We start from the raw sequence: 21,181 nt of genomic DNA on the forward strand, positions 1-21,181 counted from the left end.
GCTCACTTGCTACTTAACGTATCAAGCCCACTTTCTGGTTTTAAAGAGTTTATTGGTCGCAATCTTACAGCTGATCTGTGAATGAGAAGCTCTGGAAAGAGACAGCCGGGGTGGGAGGGCATTCAGTTTAACGTGCTTTGCATGTTTAAGTAGCCTCTAGTACATAAGCTTCTAGTACCTAAAGATTAACAATGGCCGGGGTCAGAGAAGGGTCAGAGAAGAATGTCCTACAAAGACCAGTTGGACTAACATTTTGGGGTTGACCCGTTTTATGCATCTTATTTGCATGCTGCTGATGATACAAGAATGTCAGAAATGTTGTGAAAGGAATGTAGGGATATAAATAATCTGTGAACGAATCTGGGGGTTTTTCTCGCTGAAACGGTTTAAGTGTAGCCATAAAAGTTCATGTTGGAGCTTTTTACTCCTACTCTGTAGCTTTCTGCTTCCTATTTATTTGAGTGACGTGTTATGATTGATTCTGTAGTCATAGTGAGGGCTTGTAAGAGCCGTGTCCAGCGGTACTGTTACCCAACTAGCTTGCTGTTTATCTGCCCCCTCAACCATTTCTGCTTTTTAGATTCAAATTTTTTTTTCTGAATTTTAACGAGGGGAGAGGAAGAAAAAAAAAAGAGAAAAAAAAAAAAAAATTATTATTTATTTATATATATATATATATATATATAAATAAATAATAATTTTTTTTTTTTATCGCCACCACTGTATTGAATGATGCCCTCCTTTCACATTTAGGCCTTTTTGGTTGATAACATTGTTCTTTTTTCCAATTCTCTTATCATTTTACCTTGTGCTACCTTCCTGTATCTCTTAATCTGTATATTGTTCTGTTTAACATACCCTTGGAGGGGGGGGGTTATATATTTATTTATATATCTATTCTGGGTGCAGTGCCTTTGGTAATCTCCTGGCTCAAACCGCCTCCTTCTGCCCGTCCCATTTAGCCCCTAATGATATCACATATTAAGTGAAGTGGTATGGACGGGGGGGAGGAGTGTGTATGTGTGTGTATGTGTGGCACAAATGGTGTGCAGAAATGGAGAACTGCTTTCAGTATGTTTGAGAGCAAAGGCCTCCCTGATGCAGGATAATGAAGGAAGCAGGGGAAACTGTTGCTCCCCCAGGCCTTCCTAAATGCACTTGAATGCTCTTAGTGCCTCCGACTCCTCCAATGGCTCTAGTAATGCGTGCACGAGAAGAGGTCCGGGGTGATGTGATAGCCTAGTCAAAGACCGGTTCACTTTTTTTCCAAGTTCTTCGCACATCTTTATCGCTCAGCTCTGTTTATTCATTTGCGCAAATTTTTCCAAAGAAAGATGGAGGCTGGTTCCTGAATAGTCTGATAGTCGAAGAAAATGCCGCTTCATCTCATTCAGTTTAAATAGGCCCTTTTATTGTGAAGCTTTAAACTCTGTGAGAACTGGAAATGCACCGATCCGGCTTTTTCCAATCCGATACCAATACCTGGGCTGAGATGATACTACTGTATACCTTGCCATGCTTGTGGTGTTGAATTTACCAACCTTATCACCACCACTCGCAATTTTCACGTTGCATTCAAACTTGTTGGCGTATCAAGTTTGAAATGTTCCCAAATACCAGACTTTGATCGGTCCAGTTGCTCTGTTTGCTGGAGATGCCCCAATCGATATCTGGGCTAAGCATATCGGTTATTGGGTGCTTATTTAAGTTTGTGGTGTTGAATTTACCTTATCACCCCCCTTGTAACTTGCGCATTGCAGATGCTGCATTGTGCCGTCGGACTTGTTGGCGCATCGACTTTGAAATGTTTCCAAATAGCAGACTTGGCTCGGTCCGGCACCTGCTCCATGTTGCCCTGTGTTTGCTCACCGCTAGCTGCTGTGCGTGCTCTGCGTATCTGCCGTTGCAAACATAGAAGTGACTAGATCGCCGAAACTGCATTGCTGTGTATGATTATAAAAAAAAAAAGAAATGACTGGATCGGAATGCTGGATCAGCGTCATCCATCCGATCTCCGTTCCGGCTAATTAGTCAATATTTGAACCGATATCCGATCCAGGTATCGGATATCGGTGCATCTCTTTTGAGAACCTTTGATTATAGAGATGTGTCCATGTAGACGGGTTTCCCGAAAGACACTTTTGTTTTTAATGTGGCACATTAAAGTCATGTGTTTATGACTATTCGACATCGTCATAAACGCATAAAAATATTGCTGTTAGAACTGGAGGTAATTTTTACAAACTATAAGCTAAAACGTGCAATTCTGGTGCAGTTTTTTTTTTCCCCTTTTGGACTCAGAAGATGACCTGGGCTCCTTCTTGAAAGGGATAATTCCTGTTGAGTTAATTATCAGCAGTAATTCCTTCACCTCGAGCAGAAGGATGTCATCGCATAGTTTGCAGAAAACAGAAGAGATCCTCAAACTATTAGGAGACATTAACAGGCCAAGCTTTTCACTTGTGGCGATAGAGTTTGTTGTTTTCTCAGCTGATCAACGTCTGCGTTCCTACATTAAGAGGCGATGGTCAAAGCTGCCGGCTGCGTCTCATCGGTCCGCTCTAATTCGGCTCATTTGAGCCACGGCACTGCAGATGCTAGATTTCTGTCCTTTTTCCAGCTCTCTAAGTTGTTAGTAAATTATTATCCGCCCTGAACAATAATGTTTTTTTTTTTTTTTTACTAATGCGTTTTTGCGTCCGCAGCATGGATGTGGTCGGCTGGGAAAACTCAGTAAACATTAATGTAGTGTTGTAATCCACAGATATACATTTTTTTTTTTTTTATTATTGATTCAAACAGGAACTTTCATCAAATTGTTGCCTTCTATCGCTGTGAAGATTTTAGTTTACTACAAACCCTCAGGGGTGAAACCTCTTTCCACAAATGTAATAATAATAATATTAATATGTTTTATTTGAAGTGCCTTTCAGAGCACTCAATAACACTACAAATCCAACAGTATATAAAAAAAAATCAACAGTTTTAAAACTTTATAGAACCCAACAACAACAAAATGCCAACTATCCCCATAAATCATAAGAAACGAGCAGCTTCTGGAAGTTTCCTTCCCCGTTTAGCTTTTTTTTTTTTTTTTTTTTTTGCAGTTTTTTTTGCAGTTTTTTTTGCAGTTTTTTTTGCAGTTTTGGCCTAGTTTGTGCCAGACTTTTTCCCCTTGACGCGGGTCGCTTCGGACTGACCTTGCTTCGGCACATCTCACCCGCAGACGACCAGTTTTCTTTTTTTAATCAGTTCATGGTCTACTGTAGGGAATTGTGGTTGTTTTATGCTGATAAATAATTTCTAGCTGCAGGAGCTGGCGGATGAGTTTGTTTAGTTTAATCGAAGGTCACATAATCTCTCAAATAACCAATAAGTGAATTGGCCCGAACTGTCATTAGAGCCCCTATTGGTGGAAATAGGGTTTAATGTAAAATTTCTTAAAAAAAAAATCCTGTATGATTAACTGATAAGTGTGAGATTTTTAGCTTTTATTTAACTTTTTGTACACAGGTGAGTTTTCTGTTATCGGTGCACTGCAAAAACAGATCTAAAAATAGGTAAAATGTTCTTTTAAGTTAGTGTATTTGTCCTTGATTAGAGCAGGTAAATAAGATTATCTGCCAATGGAATGAGTATTTTGACCCCTAAAATAAGATAATTAGACATCCTGCACTTGAAATAAGATGATTGAGATGAGTTGTTCCTATTTTAAGTGCAAAAATCTTGTTCCATTGGCAAATCATCTTATTTACCTGCTCAAATCAAGGACAAATACACAAGTATTAAGAACATTTTACTTATTTTAAGTTCCGTTTTAGCAGTGTGTAGAATAATTCAGTCCAGGTTTGACCAGTTTATTTGTTATAGCATTTTATTCTAATTATTATGTTCTGTAATTTATCAAAATATGTAACTTGCATGATAAATAAATTAATATTGTCAAAGTCCATGAGCAGTAAAGGGTTTTATGGGTCAAAATTCAGCATTTGATTAAAAAAGGGGGATGATTTGACAAAAGGTCAAATTGATCCAGATCTGAAAGAACAAGTAACCTAGTTGTGGAGAGAGAGAGAGAAACAAATTAAAAGTAATACATTTTTGTTAGATTGTTGCCAATTTTGTGCTTGTGCAACGTTTTTCAGCCCCTGCAGCAAACTGGTTGATTTCTGAGCGCTCTCTGTTTCCTTTCCTACCCGGTCTCGCCCTCTACTTCTGGCTGTAGGGTTCTATTTTCTTTTAGTTTAGCATCTATAATATAATGTATTTTCTAGATTCGGATAGGCATTACAAGGTAGGGCTTCTGATTTTGCGGCGCAGTTTTCTTCATAGAGGTTATTTCTGACCAGTCAGTGTAGTTCACTCCTCTACGGCGTCATTTAAACAGCTCTCTAATTGGCCGCTACTAAACAATTCACTTAGATTTACCTATAAGTGGTCCCAAGGGTCGTCCTGGTAGCCACACTATCATGTTCCCTTACAGAAGATAAATGTGACCCTATCTAGGGTGCACCCTTGCGCTCTCTAGAGGGTTTTTGTTCAACTGTATAAAGATATTGAAGCGCACTGTGTATTTGCTGTGACCGTCTAGTTTGTGGTGGATAGTAATAGCCACGCAGGACAAAGTATCTGGTCACAAACACTTAAAGCTCGCATTAGCTGACAGTGTGACAGCTAATGCGAAGTAAGTGTCGTGTGGTAAAATGTGTTTTTTCTCGCTTTCCCATCATGCAAAGGGGTAAGTAACCTTGTGTGTAGACCCAGATATCAGGATCCGCACTTGGTGATAAAATGGCTTCAGAGCTCAGTGTTACTCACCACACTTTTCTGATGTGGAGTTCTCCTAACCCACTTCATGTTTTTTTTTTTTTTTTTTTTTTTTTAACAACCCAATTGTCCTGTCCCATTTACAGACGATGTGTTACTTAAGCGTCGTCAGTATGTGAAGATGCATCTTCCACGCTATCTCGCTCTAGTTTTCTAGGACTCCCTGTAGAGACGTCTCAGTCTCTTAAATGTTAGACATGTTTTACTTGAATGTTTTCTTTTTTAAAAGGCATAAATTGAGAATACCTAGAGTGTTTGGAATGCTTTGTCCCTTTTTTTTTTTTTTTTGCTGACGGTGAAAGGTTTTCACTGAATAGTACCTTTTTTTTTGTTGCTGTTGTGATGTAAGTGCTAAAGCTCTGCAGCCTGGTTGCATGCTCCCGTCTGAACCTGTGAATAATTGTGCAGCAACGTTGGCTGTCCCAGTTTCCCACAGTGATGTCACGCTTCTGGCTTTCATTTGGCGTCAGTTTTGATGCCGGGCTGCGAGGATGGAAACCTAGTTGTCTGAATGGTGGCATTCAAGCGCCTGCTCTACACAGTTTTTGTTTATTTTTTTTAAATCTTTTTATTTTTTTTTACAACAATCAACACAATTTATTGTAATTTGCACGTATCAAAAAAAAAAACCTTTCTCCTAAACCTGGGTCTGGTGAATAGGTCGGACTATAAAGTCTTCGTAGAGTCAGAGCAGTAGAAACTGCTGTTGTGCGCTTAGAGTCCCATTGTTGTGTTTTTTTTTTAAAAACCTGCCCAGCTAAAAGTGGTTTACAGGATTAAAATACTTTTTATTATGAGTGGCTGCTGCTCTTGCTGCGCTGAGGCCACCGACCAACTCTTTTAAAAAAAAAAAGCCAGCAAGTTGCTCTGACTGCCTCCTAGCAGGGCTGTTGGCTCAGATCTGCACAGGCATATAGAGCAGGTGGGCATTTGCATGAACCGCCGCCTCTACAGCGCTCACACCCATGCACGATTACCCCCCCCCCCCCACCCCTCCTCCCAAGCCAACCCCAGTCCCTTAGAGGTGCAAAGCTGCCAGGGGCTGTCCCTTCATTCCCTAATCCACTCTAATGCACCAGGGCTGTCCTCACTATTCCAAATATTGACCCAGGGAGCATGAACACACACACACACACACACATAGGGGTGTGTCTTTAATGTGCTCTAAGCGCTGATGCTTTAGGAAGGGTATACTCACACATCCACAGGTGCTTACAAAAGCAGAGTGTAAGATGAGCCGGTGTGAAGGCTCCACTCTGTCATTCTCTAATTAACCCCCGCCCTGCTGGAAACCCAGTTAGCTTGTTGCCGTCTTGGGAACCACCGCGTTGCATACAGGAGGCTTCTATGAGTTTCTGTTTACCTATTTTTTTGTTCTCCGGAACCTCCTTTTGTGTCGAGTGGTGGGGGTGGTTGGGCTGTGTACACAGAACATCGTGAGGTGTGCATCCCCCCCACCCCCACCCCCCCTCCCCACACAGGGTCTCACCCACCTCTCCTCTCTCTTTCTCCCTTCCCTTGTCCCCTCCTTCCCTTTTCCCAGAGCTGGCCAATCAGATCCAGTATAGCATCATGCAAGACTTACAGCAAGGGGAGTCCTGGGAGAATGGTAAGACGCCACTCTCTAGAGTACAGCTAGATTGATTTAGTAAAGATTTTGTTTATGTGCATCTTCTTTTTTTTTTTTTTTTTTTGAATGGGGTTTGGGTCACACTTTTACAAGCAGCTCCTTTAAACCATCCAGTCCCGTTGAAGTTCAACCGGTTTTTAAGTGTTGTTGACAAAGCTGAGGCCATTTTGTTCAGAAGTTTTTTTGTTTTTTTATTATTATTATTTTTTTTTTATTTATGTATTTTTTTTCTATTTAGATTTGAAAAAATATTCCTGAACTAAAAAAAAAACAGACCTTTTCTCAGGGGGGGAACCGTTCCTCCGGTGCGTTGTGGGTTGTTACAGCAGAGCAAACAGGAACACAGAAGCGTGAGACTTTTGTTCCCGGGCTAATGGCGTGAAAACGTTCATACAAAGCACAGGTAGAAACAAAACATGTCTTTGACGTACATTTTTTTTTTTTTTTCAGAATGTGCCACAGAGAGAGTCAGCATTGTTCACTAAACCAGCTTTCCATTCACAGCTCGGTTCAGAACCCGCATCTGGACGTGAATTAACGCCGAACTCACAACTAGTGGGGTTTGTTCATGTTTGTGCGCAGGGACCATGCCTTCTTTTTATTGGCATCACAACCATTTAATGCACTAGAACACTGTAAGAACTCATATAAAGCTAGAAGTGACCTTACTTATCAAGATACAGACCTTTTAGAAGTTCAGATGAGCAGTTTGTTGCTATCTTGCTGTTCTGCAGTTGCCATTTTGGATCTTGAAGTCTTCCTTTTAGCGAGAAAACAGCTGCTGCCCCAGATAGTTTTCCGTCAAACTAGGAAATTGGAAATGTAGGAGCTTCTACGGGGCTCCGTTTGCACTTGAAATTCTCGATCTGTTGTGATATGTACTGTATTGTACCTGTACACAGAACTGGTGTCACGGCAGTAGGGGTTGGCAGTTAAAATCTGGATGTCTTTTGGTCATCTCTTGTTCAAAATCTGGAATAAAATTGGGCGGAACAGTTAAAAGATTTACAAAACCTTTTAGAAAAAGTTGAAAAAAGAGAAATTTTTTGGTTTGTTATTAGGCATGCAATCCCTGCATGCCAATACTATATTTGGCAAGTTGAATGGGATGGCAACGCCCACAACCGATGTAGATCTTAGCAACTGAGATGGTAAATATCAGGGAGAGCTCTGGGGACATGATGATGGAGGAGAAAGTGAGCAGTGAGTTAAATGTGGCCTAATCACAGTTCATGTCACCATCGCAGTGTTTAACAATAACATCCACACTTCTTGTTTGCCACCATCCCGCAGCCTAATCAAAAATACGGTTAAGATCTGTTTTATTTCACCCCTACACTGAAGTTAGAAAACGTTTCAGTCTTGAGGTTACACCGTCCGGTTGCTTACGATAATGTACAAATATTTCTGATCATAAAGGGATCAAAATACCTTCATAAAGGTGTCACAAAATAAAAAGGTCAAGCCAGTAACTTTGAAGTGGAGCTCTACAATCGCAAAGGACTGATGGATGCTGTATTTTGATTAAGATGCTGTATATTTCAGGAGTCATGCATTATATTAAATATGTTGAGTTGGATGCACTTTAAATGCCCTTATACCGTGGTATGGGTGAATACTCGATTCTGATCGGCTGCAGGGTGTCCGTTAAAAAGTGTCATAGGACACTTCTAAAAATAGGTTTTGGTCAAATAGCCTGATTGTTGTAAATTATCGCGCTGCCTCAATCGTTAGCTGGTAACGGCGAGACAGTTGATGCTGGTTACCTTGGCAATGTGTCAAAACAAGAGATGTTAAATGGTTCTCTCAGCTGTTTTTTGTGAAAAATTTAAGATTTTAACGGTGAAAGAAATATTAAAGTATTAATAATTGGTTTAATATTTATTTAATTCGTAAGTGACCTAGTATAAGCAGGATAATGGCCTTTAAGGTGTCCATTATCACAAATTAATGGACTTTATGGAAGACATTTCTGGTAATGCCTTCGAAGGGCATTAATATCCACACGTGATGTATATTTCTAGTGACTGTCTTGCCATAGGTTACTGGTGGCAACTTTGTGTAATCATAGAATAAACACAGGGAAATGTGGGTTAATTGAAAGGATAATCATAATTGTCAGCAATAGTATTATAATTCCATCTTTCCTGATATCATGCTTTTTAACAGTGGATGTCTATGAACGTGAAGGTCAGACGTGCAGGACGGTAATATCATTCTGTATGACGTTAGTTGCCATAAGTCATAAATAAGTGAATATGGAAATAATTGGGTGAATTGTGCAAATATTTGTCAAAGTGGCCATCATGTGAAGCTACAGGCGCTACCACAAGGTGGCAGTAATGCACAGATTTGTCCCTTTTTTATTCCTCCGGAGGGTATTGGGTACAGAAAACGCTAAACGCGCAACAGAGATGGGGCAGACATCTTGAACAAGGCATGATGCATTTGCTGGACTGGGTCGTTGCAATTTATTTTGGTTGCAATGGTTAAATTACAGTAATTTCAGCTAGAATAGTTCAAATTCTTCTTAGTTAAAAGGCAAAACGATCTACTGCTAAAAGCATGGATGACTGGTAGGCTTTTTCTTACTCCGTTTTCATGTTATGTGTTTGAGAATAGGGTTAGCTATGAAAAATAACTTGAACCAATATCAGTGGTTTTCTAATGGTGGTCTTCCGTTTTAATGCTCCTTTCTGATGTTTTTTTTTTTTTATGCAACTGTCTCATCATACATGTACAGATTCACTGGTCAGGCAAGGAGCAAACAGCTGGTGTAGAGTTGGGCGAAGTCGCCTGAAAAAGCTCGAAGGGGAAACGAAGGAGGAGAGCTTTAGTTATCTTCAATCCTTCTGCAGGAAAACTTCATATAAAAGCAAAGAACACAGATTACCTCCTCCCGTTTATTAATATCTGTTAACGTGACGCTTTTAAAACCACGGCTTTGCTCCACGGACGGGAGAACAGAAAGTGAAGGGAATGCAGTTTTCCACCTAGCTTAAATGAACAGCTTGTAGTACCCCCACATGCTTCTTTTCAGCTGTGTTTAAAACACACACAGACACACACAGACACACACAAGGGGAATACACAGGTGACCTGCTTCTCATCAACCATCCCCCCCTCCTCGCCCCTTGGCAAGCTACCTTAACAACGCCTCTGTTTTTGCTCTCTCTGGCCTAAACAAAAGGACCTGCCCTGTCACACCCCCACCCCTCTCTCAACACGTAGACGATCACTAAAGCATTTTCAGGATCAATACGGTCCTCCCTGCAAAACACCCTCTTGCAAAAAAAAAAAAAAAAAACACATTTCTATGTTCTACGTAGTTAGAAAACTCAGTTATTGGAGAATAACTTTGACGTTATTGTGCGGTGAAAAGGTGTAATTTTAGGTTGTTTATTCAGTCTAGCTGAATAATTATTTTTTTTATTATTATTGGTTGAACTACCATGCTTCCTAATTAGCATTAGGCCGCCGTGCCTCTTTCCATGTAGTGCGCCGGTAACGTAGCAACAGCCACACAGAAGGCTTTAATGATTTCATTTGCGTCTTTGCAGCTTATGAGACTTGGATAGCTTGGACCAAATGATGTTTAATGCATGTTTTGAGTTTGTGGTTTGTCTTTGCTGTAATGGTCACCGCATCTCTCCTCTCAACTGATTAGATAAACAGGATATTGGTTCCTGACACACCCCTTTTCTCATTAGGACGTCCTCGGATTGAATTGTAGCTTTTATGATAATAGTCTTGCTCTCTCTCTCTGTCTCTCTTTGTGTTGTCGGTGTAAAGGACGTTCCCGACAATTCAAATTAGAGTTTCACTTCGGGGAGTGAGGCTGGGACTTTGGTTGATCTTCCTCTGCGGATTTGTTTTTCTCTCCTCAGGCGAGGCCTCGCACCTAGCCCTCAATAAGCTCAAGTGCCCCCACTGTAACTACATCGCCAAGCACCGCCGCACACTCAAGAGGCACCTGATCATCCACTCAGGTGTGCGCTCCTTCAGCTGCGACATCTGCGGCAAGCTCTTCACCCGCCGCGAGCACGTAAAGAGACATTCCCTGGTGAGCCTTCACATGCACACAAACCTCCTCCTCCTCCTCCTTTCCTCCGTCTCACCACCACTCGATGCGCATCCTCCGAGCGCTGCCAAACTCTACAGATTTTTGGCCCCTCTCACCTCATTCCACACCACCTTGTGTTCTGCGTCTGGCAGCTCTCCTCGAGGGAGGGGAGTCTTTTTGACTGTTATCAGTTCTCTTTTAAACAGGGAGTAATGTGGGTTCACTCACAAAGTGGTACAAAAACGGTCCGGTGCTCATAAGCCAAAGAAAAAGAAACGATAAAAGTGAGAAGGTATTAAATCTAGGAAGAATAAATGGAGCCCATCTGGAGAACCCACGAAACTTGATAAACAAAAGGAAAAACACGCTATAATCCAAGCAGGGCTGATGGGAGATATTTACAGCATACTTTTGAATAAGAAGACAGATATTATAGTATAAAGGTTTATGTAAAAATGCATAGCCAGAATAGCAACGTTTCACCCTGCTGTTGAAACAAAGCAGCAATGATGTTTTAAAAATTGCTTAATTTAATAGTAGGTAAAAGGGCTGCAACGATTAGTCGACATTATCAACAATGTCGCTAATGAAATATTGTTTCGTTTAAAAAAATTTATAAACATTGCTGCGGTCTCAATATTTAACTTTCAGTAGTAGATTGAATTACCTGCAGTTCACTAAGACTGCAGCAGAGGGCAGTATAGACTCAGTTCCCCAGTGAGCAAAGAGCCCCCCATCACATGACCCACTCACGGCTCCAGCCGAAAGAAAAAGGCACTAAAGTTAGTGAAGTTTTATAAATTGCGCTTTCTTTGATACAAAATGAACTTTCAGATTGGTTTTAGGTGAGAATGTGACTGCAACGGCAAAATATCTGCTTGGTTTATAAAGATATGGCTTAGTTGTGTCTGTTTTCGCTGTGCTTCTCCCAGATGTAAACTGAGTGGGCGATTAAGCTCATCAGGAGTAGGCGGCCTCCAGGGGGCAGACTGTTTTGGATCTACCGCTGCAATTCAATCGGATGATATCTAACTGTTTTTATTGGGTTTATTTCAGTGTTAATTATACCATTTTTTCCAGACCGAGTACAAGTATGAGTACTTCAGTTTAAATACTTGCCTATTCCAAGTACCGATACTGAGTACTTAATAACTTGGTACTTACAGATCACAAATAACTTAACAATCATTGACCACTGAAAACGACTGACCATCAAGGATGATGAATTTGGTAACTAATTTTTAACATTAGGCCACTTTGGCATCATGAAGTCATTTAATGGGCCGGTTGCACGTGTGTGGATGATACTTTTAATTTCTTAATTTCATTTCAGTTCACATAAAAAATATAAAAAAGCTGCACAATAACATAAAGTAGCACCATTAGGCCCAGTTTATACAGTTTGAGGGCGGATAAACTACCATTAAGGGGACGGATTCGGCCCGTTGGCCTTGAGTTTGACATGTGGGTTAGAGCTTCAGTTATCTTCTCTGCTTTTTTCTTTTGAAGGGTTAGCAAACAACCTCTTGGTGTATAGCACCACTTACCTGGTTTAGAGAGGTATCTAGTGTTTAAATCGCAGCGTAGGAGGAAAATTGGTATCGGTTCAGAGTATCGGGTTGCTTTTACTAGTACGGGTACTTGACACAGGTATTGGGCCCGATACAGGTATTGGGCACCACTAATCACTAAGATTAATGTGAAGCTACATGACGGGATAGTTTTATTCAACATTAATGTCTACCTACAGCAATGGAGTTTATTTGGAAATTAATAATTAACCTGTTCTTAATATTAATGCTGGAAATATTTCCTAATAAAAGAGAACAAGCCTGACTGCAAACATGTTAATATGCCTCTCTCTTTTTTTATATACTATGGCTTAAAATCTTTTTAAACATTAAGCAATGTTAAAAGCTTCAAGATTGTAACATTTTCACAGTAAAAAAAAATCTACTTTGATAGAAATATAAAAAATAAAAATATTTTATGGAGCATTGTTTTACAAAGATGATAAAGTAGTGACAACAAGAGGAAATAAAGAGGTGTTTAAAAGGTGTTTAGACAAGAACAGGTGAGTCTAAATATTTTTACAAGCAACTGATGTGATGGAGATCATACAAAAAAAAAATCGTGATTAGTCGACTAATGGAAAAAATGATCACTAGATTAGTCGCCAATAAAAATAATCGTTAGTTGTAGCCCGAGTGGGTAAGTGTGTTTATTTAGCAGATTATTACACATTTTAATTCAGTTTAAAAACCGCATTGGGAGTAATGTGTAGTACTCTTTTAGCTTTAACACCATAACCATCAGTAATTTTGGTCCGACTCCCAGAATGAGGCTCATTCCCTGCCGTCAACATGTTGGTTTTTTATCATAGGAGTAATCCATGACAGAAAATTTTAGCAGTTTTGAAACCTATGACACTGGTATGTAGCAAGGCACCAAGGTTTTTATTTTTTCCCAGATTTTCCAAAAATAACATTTTCATAAATTGCATATTTTAATTGCTAAACTAAAAGCCCATTTAGCGAGCTACCAGCAGCTTTTCTGTTAACAGCAATCCCCAGGTGCAACCTGAGCAGATCGTCTGACAGCCAAAAAGCTGCTAATATTACTAATTTTACTCTATAAAGAGCAGAACAGCGAAGTGATGAAATTCTGCGACAAATGGCTAATGAAAGATGTTAACATAAAAATACAGAAAACTATTGGAGTTACTCAGGGTTAAAACAAAAATGTAGTTTCTAGAAATTCTTTGCATGTATATGTTCAAGATAAACCAGGAACTCAGTGTAGTTGTGTTGGATTAAGACTCGTTCCTGTTTTGATGGCTGTAAATGCTGAAAGCTGCGCGGCAGCCTCTTTTTCCTTCATATATCTAGACGTTGATTATAAAGCCATTGCTTGCAGCCAGCTGGGTATTTTAACCCAGTTCCTGCTGACCAGAACCAGCCCCTTTTGACCAAACTCGCTACAGTCGGACACACAACCTGCTACACTTTCAGAACATGGAGTTCAAGCCTAAGGCCTTTTTGTTCATACGGATGAAAGATAATTTTCAACTGTGGTCCTTTTGTATTTTCTGTAAGGCTTAAGAGAGTTTAAGCAAATTAAGTTCACTGCAGCGTGCTGTACTTGCCTGGAACGTGCTGCTTCGAGCTTACATACTGGTCACACTACAACAAGGTAACCAGACCAGGAAGTGGCTCTTAATTGTATCACTGCAAAATTGGTTGACTTAATTGGTTTTCCAGCAGTTGTTGAAATAGTTTTTCATGGAACTCAGAACAGAGCAAGACTGAGTAACCGTGGATTTAGTAGGCATTGCCCTTCACAGACTCACGGAGGCGGTCTGCAACGGTGCGAACACGTTCAGGAGCAGAGGATGTGGAATTAGGGGGTTAGTCTTAGTGAGGACGCGGGCAGCAGCGTTCTAGATCAGCTGCAGTTGTCATATTGACTTTTTTGGCAGACCTGTGAAAACACCGTTGCAGTAATCAATTCGACTTAAGGTAAATGCATGGATTATTTTTTCCAGATCCTGCTGAGAGATCAGTCCTTTAATCCTGGAAATGTTCTTCAAGTGATAGAAAGCCAACTTTGTAATTGTGTTTAGATGCTTTTGGAGGTTCAGGTCCGAGTCCACCACTACTCCCAGATCATTGGTTTCTAGCTGAAGCTGTACGTTAACTTTTGATCTCTCCTCTATCGGTACAAAATAATTACCTCAGTTTTGTTATTATTTTTTTAGCCCTAACTGTAGCAAATGTTGGCACCTCCATGCATTGATTTCTTCTAGGCATTTACTCAGTGCTTGGATGGGTTCATTTTCACATGGTGACATGGTGATGTAGAACTGTGTGTCGTCTGCATAGTTATGGTACCTGATGTTATTTTTAAAATCTGAGCTAGAGGGAGCATGTAGATATTGAAGGAGGGGACCCAGGATGGACCCTTGGGGAACCCCACATGTAATCTAACTACTGATTACATGTGGGGTTCCCCACATGATACTAGTTACCTACTGGCACAAAAAGTCCCTGTCCTTTTTAAAAAAAATAGGATTTAAACCAATTGTGCTTTACCAGAAAGGCCAACCCAGTTTTGAAATTCTACCCTTAGTAACAACTTCTAAACTGAAGGGTGTTGTCGTGCAACCTGATAGCTCTTAGGCATTTTGTGCTTGCTTACAGGAACTTTCCCAGCGCCTGATAAGCAGTCATGCTTGAAATCGTCTTGATTTTGATCAGTAACTGTATATTTACAACATTAAGTATAAGCTGCCATTATCTTGTTAAATAATGGCTATCTGCACAGGTAGCTAGCCTGCAGTCTACTGCTTTACACATATGGCACTTGTCGTTTGCCAACTGTCATTTTAAAATGCCGTTAGTTTAAAGTGAGCATTGAGAGGCGCTCAGCGTCTGTAGTTTAAGATTTTAATTGACAAATTGTCACAAAAGGTTATTTTTCCTTCTCCTAGGTGCACAAGAAAGACAAAAAATACAAGTGCATGGTCTGCAAGAAGATCTTCATGCTAGCAGCCAGCGTCGGCATCCGTCACGGGTCGCGGCGCTACGGCGTCTGCGCCGATTGCGCCGACTCGCACCAAGCCACTCAGGAGGGCATGGAGGGCATGGAGTTTCCTCGCGACGAGGACTTTGACGGGGAAGAAGTGGAGGACGTGGAGGGAGAGGAGCCCGCCGACAACGACCAATCAAACTGGGGCGAGGGCAACGCCGCTGGCGCCCCAGTGGAGGACTAAGAAATCTAAACAAGCTTGAGAAACAAATCTGAAAAAAATTAAGTTGATGTTTAATATATATAAATGTAAACAAAACCTAGCTGGTAAACAATCAACTCCAAAGTGCTATCAAACCTCGAGGTTACTTAATTGTTCAAGTACACAACAAAGAGATGATTTTTTTTTTTTTTTAAAGCTTTGTTAGTATGGGAACTCCAAGATGTACAGATGTTATTATTATTATTATTATTATTATTATGATGTGTCCAACTCTGGGCCCAGCGCCTCAAAGAGAGTGATTCTAATGACGGATTATATGATGAATCAGGTTTATGGTGATGTATTTTTATTTCCTGTTTGTTTTCGGGGTGCGAGTTGGGTGGGGTGTTGTAATTTTTATTATTTCTTTTTCAAGTTGAGGTAGGCCAATCATCTAAACAAAGAAATGTTAATTATTTAATTTATGAAAAGAGCTTATAATGGTCTTATTAAATGCTATAATTTGTTTTTCTGTCGTTTTTTTTTTTTTGTTTTTCTGTGTGCGCGAGCAATCTGAAAGTGTGTTGCTTGAAGCACACAGACGAAGAGCATTACTGTCCACAGGAAGAGGGATACTTGCTCTGTAGATCTTGTTTAGAGGCGCTAAATAGTGTATTCGTTTTTTTTTTTCTTTGTTTGTTTTTTTCGATTTCCTTTCCCTGCAAAAATCTTGGAACCAAAAAATCTGTTTTGTGACTCTAATGTATCACAGCCATATTTATGATTTAATTTAAAAAGAAAAAAAAGGGCTGTGATATTGTGCCAAACAGACCGCACACCAAGATTTAGCAGGAATCAAAAACTACTGAATATACTTAAAAGAGAGAGAGAGAGAGAGAAAAAAATAGACAATGTCGGGTGTTGTTGTTTTAAATAGGGTGGGGAAACATGAAACAAAAATAGAAAAAGACGGGAAATGTTATCGCTAGCTTTATACAAATCACAGCGTCACAGTAACACTTTATTATTATTATTATTATTATTAAACAAAAGCATTTGACTTTCACTTAAAGCTTGAATTTTTGCCAAATGACGAAACGTTTGGTGCTGTAATGCTTGTCGCAGAATACTGGACCTACAGGCTATATATGATGTTTATAATCATAAAAGCTTCAACTGACTCAGTTATGCATATTTAATCAGCTTAATCTATAGAACACTGTTGTGCTACGGCGACTATCAGGTATGCTTTATGCCATCGTTTTGAAGCTTTTTACTTTTTAATTTAACGCGCGCGCACACACACACCTTTTTAATTTTTTAATTCTTTGCTTCTATTTTGTAAAACTACCAACTGTACTTGTGATCGCCATCTTGAGGACCTAAATGGACATCGATTATCTGTTTGTTTATTTTTGGTACTGAGGTTGAAAGCTTAAAAAAAAACAGAAACAAGTTCACACATATATATATTTCTAATCACTTGAACGTTGGTTTGTGATGGGGTGGGGTTAGAAATGTGCAGGACTTCATGACGCCTGATGTTTTTCAAGTCTAAAAGAAACTCCATTTTGCATTTTTTTTTTTAAAGTAATGTCATCAGTTTAATTTGTCTTTTTGAGTGTGTGTACATTTATTTTTCCTTTATTGTTTTTTTTTTTTTTTTTTTTTAGGTCTGCCAGGTAGAAAACACTTTGTTCCACAAAAAGTGAAGCTCTATGGCGCCTCATAGACATGCACTTACTTTTCATGAAAAGAGTCTTCTTTTTATGTTTGCGTCTCTCCCCCAAAAGCGGGTCTGAATGGAACTATATAAAAACTGTTGTCTTTCTTCCAGTCGCATATTTTTTTTTTTTTTAAATAGATGTCCTGTTTTTGTTATTTAATATTATATATATATATATATATATATGAATATAAACTCCAAAATGCAATCAAGACTGTTAATTTCTATTTGTCCAACCAAAATTGTTTTTATTAATTATTGTTGGAATATAATGTATGCGGAAAAGCCAGGTGAATACTTGCTTAGTGTAGAGATAAAACGACAAAAATCCTTGCTCGTGTCTGTAACTGTTGAGATTTTTTTAAATGTTTTTAACGCTTCAGAATCATTCACTTTACCTTTATTTAGTTTCATTTTTTTTTTATTTTGTCGTCTTTTACACTTATGTTTCCTCCTTTTTGTTTCACCAAGCACATGTTTTTTTTTGTTTTGTTTTATTTTTGTAAAGAAACACAGATTGTTTGCGGGTTTAAACCTTGGAACAGCAGTATCTGTTCGTATGCAGTGGAATAATGTATTGAAGTGCTAATGATACCGAAGACGTGTAACTTCCTTTTTACGCTCAGTGGAAGAAGATATATTTTAAGTCATAGAGATATTCATCCTCTTTGTGTCACTTTTTACCTTTACGTCACAGTAGGGAGAGGTTACGGTGCGGATTTATATATAAATATATAGAAAAATATATGTTGAGAATATATGAGATAAATACGTATGAAGAAGAATATATGGAAATAACGGAAAACAGCCACAAACCTCGTGCTGTGGTGAATTTTTTTTTTTTTTTACCTTTTTGCTTTCTCCGTTCACGCCGTGTGCTCGTTCATCTCACCATCTCTGTCATGTTTGTTCTTTTGATACTATTTACCATCCTACTGATTTTACTGTAATGAATGAAACTCAAAAGCTATGATGTATCATGATAGATTTCATGCTGTATTTGTTATATGGACAAAATAAAACCCCACAAAAACTGAAAAAAAAAATCAACCAAAAAAAAAACAAATTAAAAAAAAACAAACCCAAACAAAGCAAAAACACTACAGATGTAAAGCAGAGGTTTTTTTTCCCAGCTGTATTTTTTTACGCTGTTGCATAAAAAAAAAAAAAAAGGTTGTATTTTTCAACTCTTCTCTCTATGTCTCGAATTTTAACAGTGATGCAAAACCCAGGGGCCGCGCCTCAGTGCCCTTTTTTTCCGAACACGAAGCAAATTCAGGTTACTCTTTTTACGTTTTTATCAAAGGTTTTCAAAGATGGAACTACATTTTCCTTTTTTCTGTCTGAATTGTACTACTGTTCCTCTCTGTACTACATTTTACGAATAAAACTTTGATATTGCTTTAACCTTTTTGGGCACTTTTTTTCCCTCCCCCATTGAGTCTTTATTAAATGGAAAAACTTTATTTCCTTTGAATGACTGACTTTAAGCAATGAATGAAGCACAGAGTGAAACCTCTTGGAGTGTTTTTAAGGAGTTCATGGTGAGTGGGACTCCGTTGTCTGAGGTGTTAATAACAGCGTTCACTCTGACACGCCTGTGGTTGATGTGTAACGTGACAAACAGCTGACTGTCAGCATCAGTCATACATCAGAGATTTTTTTTTTTCTCCAGGTCTGGATTCATGTGGGAAAAAAAGTAAACGAATGGAAAAATGTTTCTAACAAAATTAATTTTCTGTCTAAAATCCACCCATCCACCCTATTTTACCATTTCCTTGCATCCTTTAACCTTCCTTGATTCAGTCCTTCTGTTCACCCATTCATCCTCCCCTACCACTTTCCTTTCATCCTTTTTCTTTCCTTCCTTGATTCCATCCATCCATCCATCTGCGCTATTTTACAGTCATACTTTCCTTACATCCTTTTTTCTTTTCCATCATTCATCTATCCCTCATTTCATGTATTTTCCCTGATTCTATCCATCCTATTTCACCACTTTCCTTCATGCCCTTTTCCTTCCTTAATTCCATCCGTCTACCTTATCACTTTCCTTGCATCCTTATTCCTTCCTTCCTTGACTCCATGCATCATCCTTCCATCCATCCATCCATCATACTATCCTCATCCTTTTTCTTTCCACCATTCATCTCTCATTCCTTCTTTTTTTCTTCTTTGATTCTATCCATCCATCTTCCCTGATTTATCTTTTCATTGCATCCTATTTCCTTCCTTGATTCCTTCTTTCCATCCATCCTACCTTACCACTTCCCTTGCATCCTTTTTCCTCACCCATGTAAGCCAAGGGGGAGATTTACTGAAGCATGCATGGCTTCAGGTCATCTCAGAACTGCCATTTACTGCTTTATGCTCTCGCAGACCTAGTCCAAAAAGGACAACGAAATCCAAACAGACAGAAATACGGGTGTAAACCCTAGAACAGCGTCTGTGTTGGGTTTCACGGGATAATCGTGCAATAGTAGGTTTTAACAGCAGAGATCTGCCGCCAGGCCCTTGTTTGAAACCATTCCACCTGCTTGACACCAGGTGGCAGCACATGTCTTTCCCTGAGGTCAGCTGTGAAGCGGCCTGGCCTGGAGTCCCACTAACCGGGGCTGTGCACTCATGCTTTCCAGTGATGCTCTACTTGTCGTCCGAGAAGCCCATCAAGCAGCACATGTGTTAATTTAGACACATTTTATGATGATCATTATTCAGTTCAAAAAGGGCCAACTTTTACACGAGTATTTTGTCTTCTAAACTTCCGGCAAGTCAAAACCTTTATTCCATAAAAACCTTCGTTGGCAGATAAGATCCTCCTGTGTCTGCAGCACATGTGAAACCACGCGTGATTTTAGCCGACACGGCGGTCACTTTCTGTGACAATTTACTGAACTTTATCTGAAGGACCAAATGCGGACGCTTCCGCCAGTAGGAAGCTGATGCAAATTAAAAAATAAAATGGCACCTGGTGGTCTACCGATTCTTCATGTTGTCTGTGGTAGGAGGTGAGGTTGTGACAGAGATCTCCCCTCATGAGCACGGTTGCGTTTGGTGAGAGGAACAGCCATCAAACACTGGCACTGCAGTCCAACCACACAGTGCCCCATTCTCTTTCCTGCCTCCTTCCCATTCACGGGCCCTTTTGTGTGGGTGTCTGTCAGCGGTGTTGTCTGCAGTCAGGCCTCCATTGTGTCGAACCACTGCTCCTTATTGACACAGGGCCCCCGGTGCTTCGTGTTCCCATGGTCCCCCCCCCCCCCCCCAGCCCTCGGCGGACGGAAGGCTGAAACCGGAGCCCTGGACCTGGGGAGAGTTTGTTTGCACTCCCCTTTCTCTCTCTCTCCCCTGGTGCTCCTGTAGTTTGTGTCAACAGGACTGGGTGGCAGCAAGTGTGTGTGTGTGTGTGTGTGTGTGTTAGGGGATGTTTAGATTTGTGTGTGTGTGTGTGTGTGCGGTTTGTTTGACACTGAAATAAAGTGGGAAGACTGCTAATCATATGGCCACAGCTGCAGGGAAACCCCACTGCCACCCACTGTGCCGGTATGTAATATTTACATGCGTGTGTGTGTTTGACCTCCTCCCCTTTGTCGGATCCTCGGCTGTTCTCAATAACTCGACGTGTGACAGTGCTCGGGTCAAGGGGAAAGCAGACATTAACGTCGATCATTATTCCCCCGATCGCCGCCATCCCCTCTGCGGCCTGCCGTGGGCCTTGCCATGGTGGCTGAGGGTACGATCCGGCTCCCAGCGAAGGAGACTTTCCTCAAAGCCGGCGTTCGTGTGATGCAACAAGACCTAAACCTCCAAGAGCCTTTGCAACGTGTCCTCCAGCTCCATCTGTCTCTAAACCTGATGAACATGTGTCCACCACAGCAGGAAAAGTGATGTTGTTGCTGCTTTCACTATGAAGACACACTCATAGGGTGTTTAGCCACCTCTCAAGTCTGAAAAGGACAAATCAGAAGTGTCTTGCATCTGCATGGGCGGTTCTAGACGGGCCAGCAGGGGCCCCTGTACCAAAGACATAATACGAAATAAAAAATTTTTTTGTGATGAAACGCACTGGCAGAGAAACCGTAACCGGTCAGCTCCTCTGGACCAATTTCATTTGTTTCACCTTTACGTTTTTTTTTACGTTAACGAGGATTTTAAAAGCGAAGCTGTTACTTTTAGCTTCAGCTGCATGGAGACGGGATCCCGACC

At 40.2% G+C, this 21,181-nt stretch overlaps 1 protein-coding gene across 2 annotated transcripts in view; it reads left to right on the forward strand.

Annotated features, from left to right (window-relative positions):
- The window catches only part of LOC105930421 (zinc finger and BTB domain-containing protein 10), a 32,243-nt gene extending 13,861 nt beyond the window's left edge, over positions 1–18,382 (forward strand). Inside the window, exons 3-5 of one of the 2 annotated variants that reach the window (XM_012868633.3) lie at positions 6,371–6,436; positions 10,345–10,520; positions 15,010–18,382. In XM_012868633.3, the coding sequence (XP_012724087.2) occupies positions 6,371–6,436; positions 10,345–10,520; positions 15,010–15,291 (524 nt within the window). In that variant the 3' untranslated portion in view covers positions 15,292–18,382. The remainder of the gene's footprint in view (positions 1–6,370; positions 6,437–10,344; positions 10,521–15,009) is intronic. The other variant, XM_012868634.3, reaches the window with a different exon arrangement.
- Positions 18,383–21,181: the final 2,799 nt, after the last annotated feature.

The sequence above is a fragment of the Fundulus heteroclitus genome, chromosome 13, assembly GCF_011125445.2.
Source record: "Fundulus heteroclitus isolate FHET01 chromosome 13, MU-UCD_Fhet_4.1, whole genome shotgun sequence".
Lineage (NCBI taxonomy): Eukaryota > Metazoa > Chordata > Actinopteri > Cyprinodontiformes > Fundulidae > Fundulus > Fundulus heteroclitus.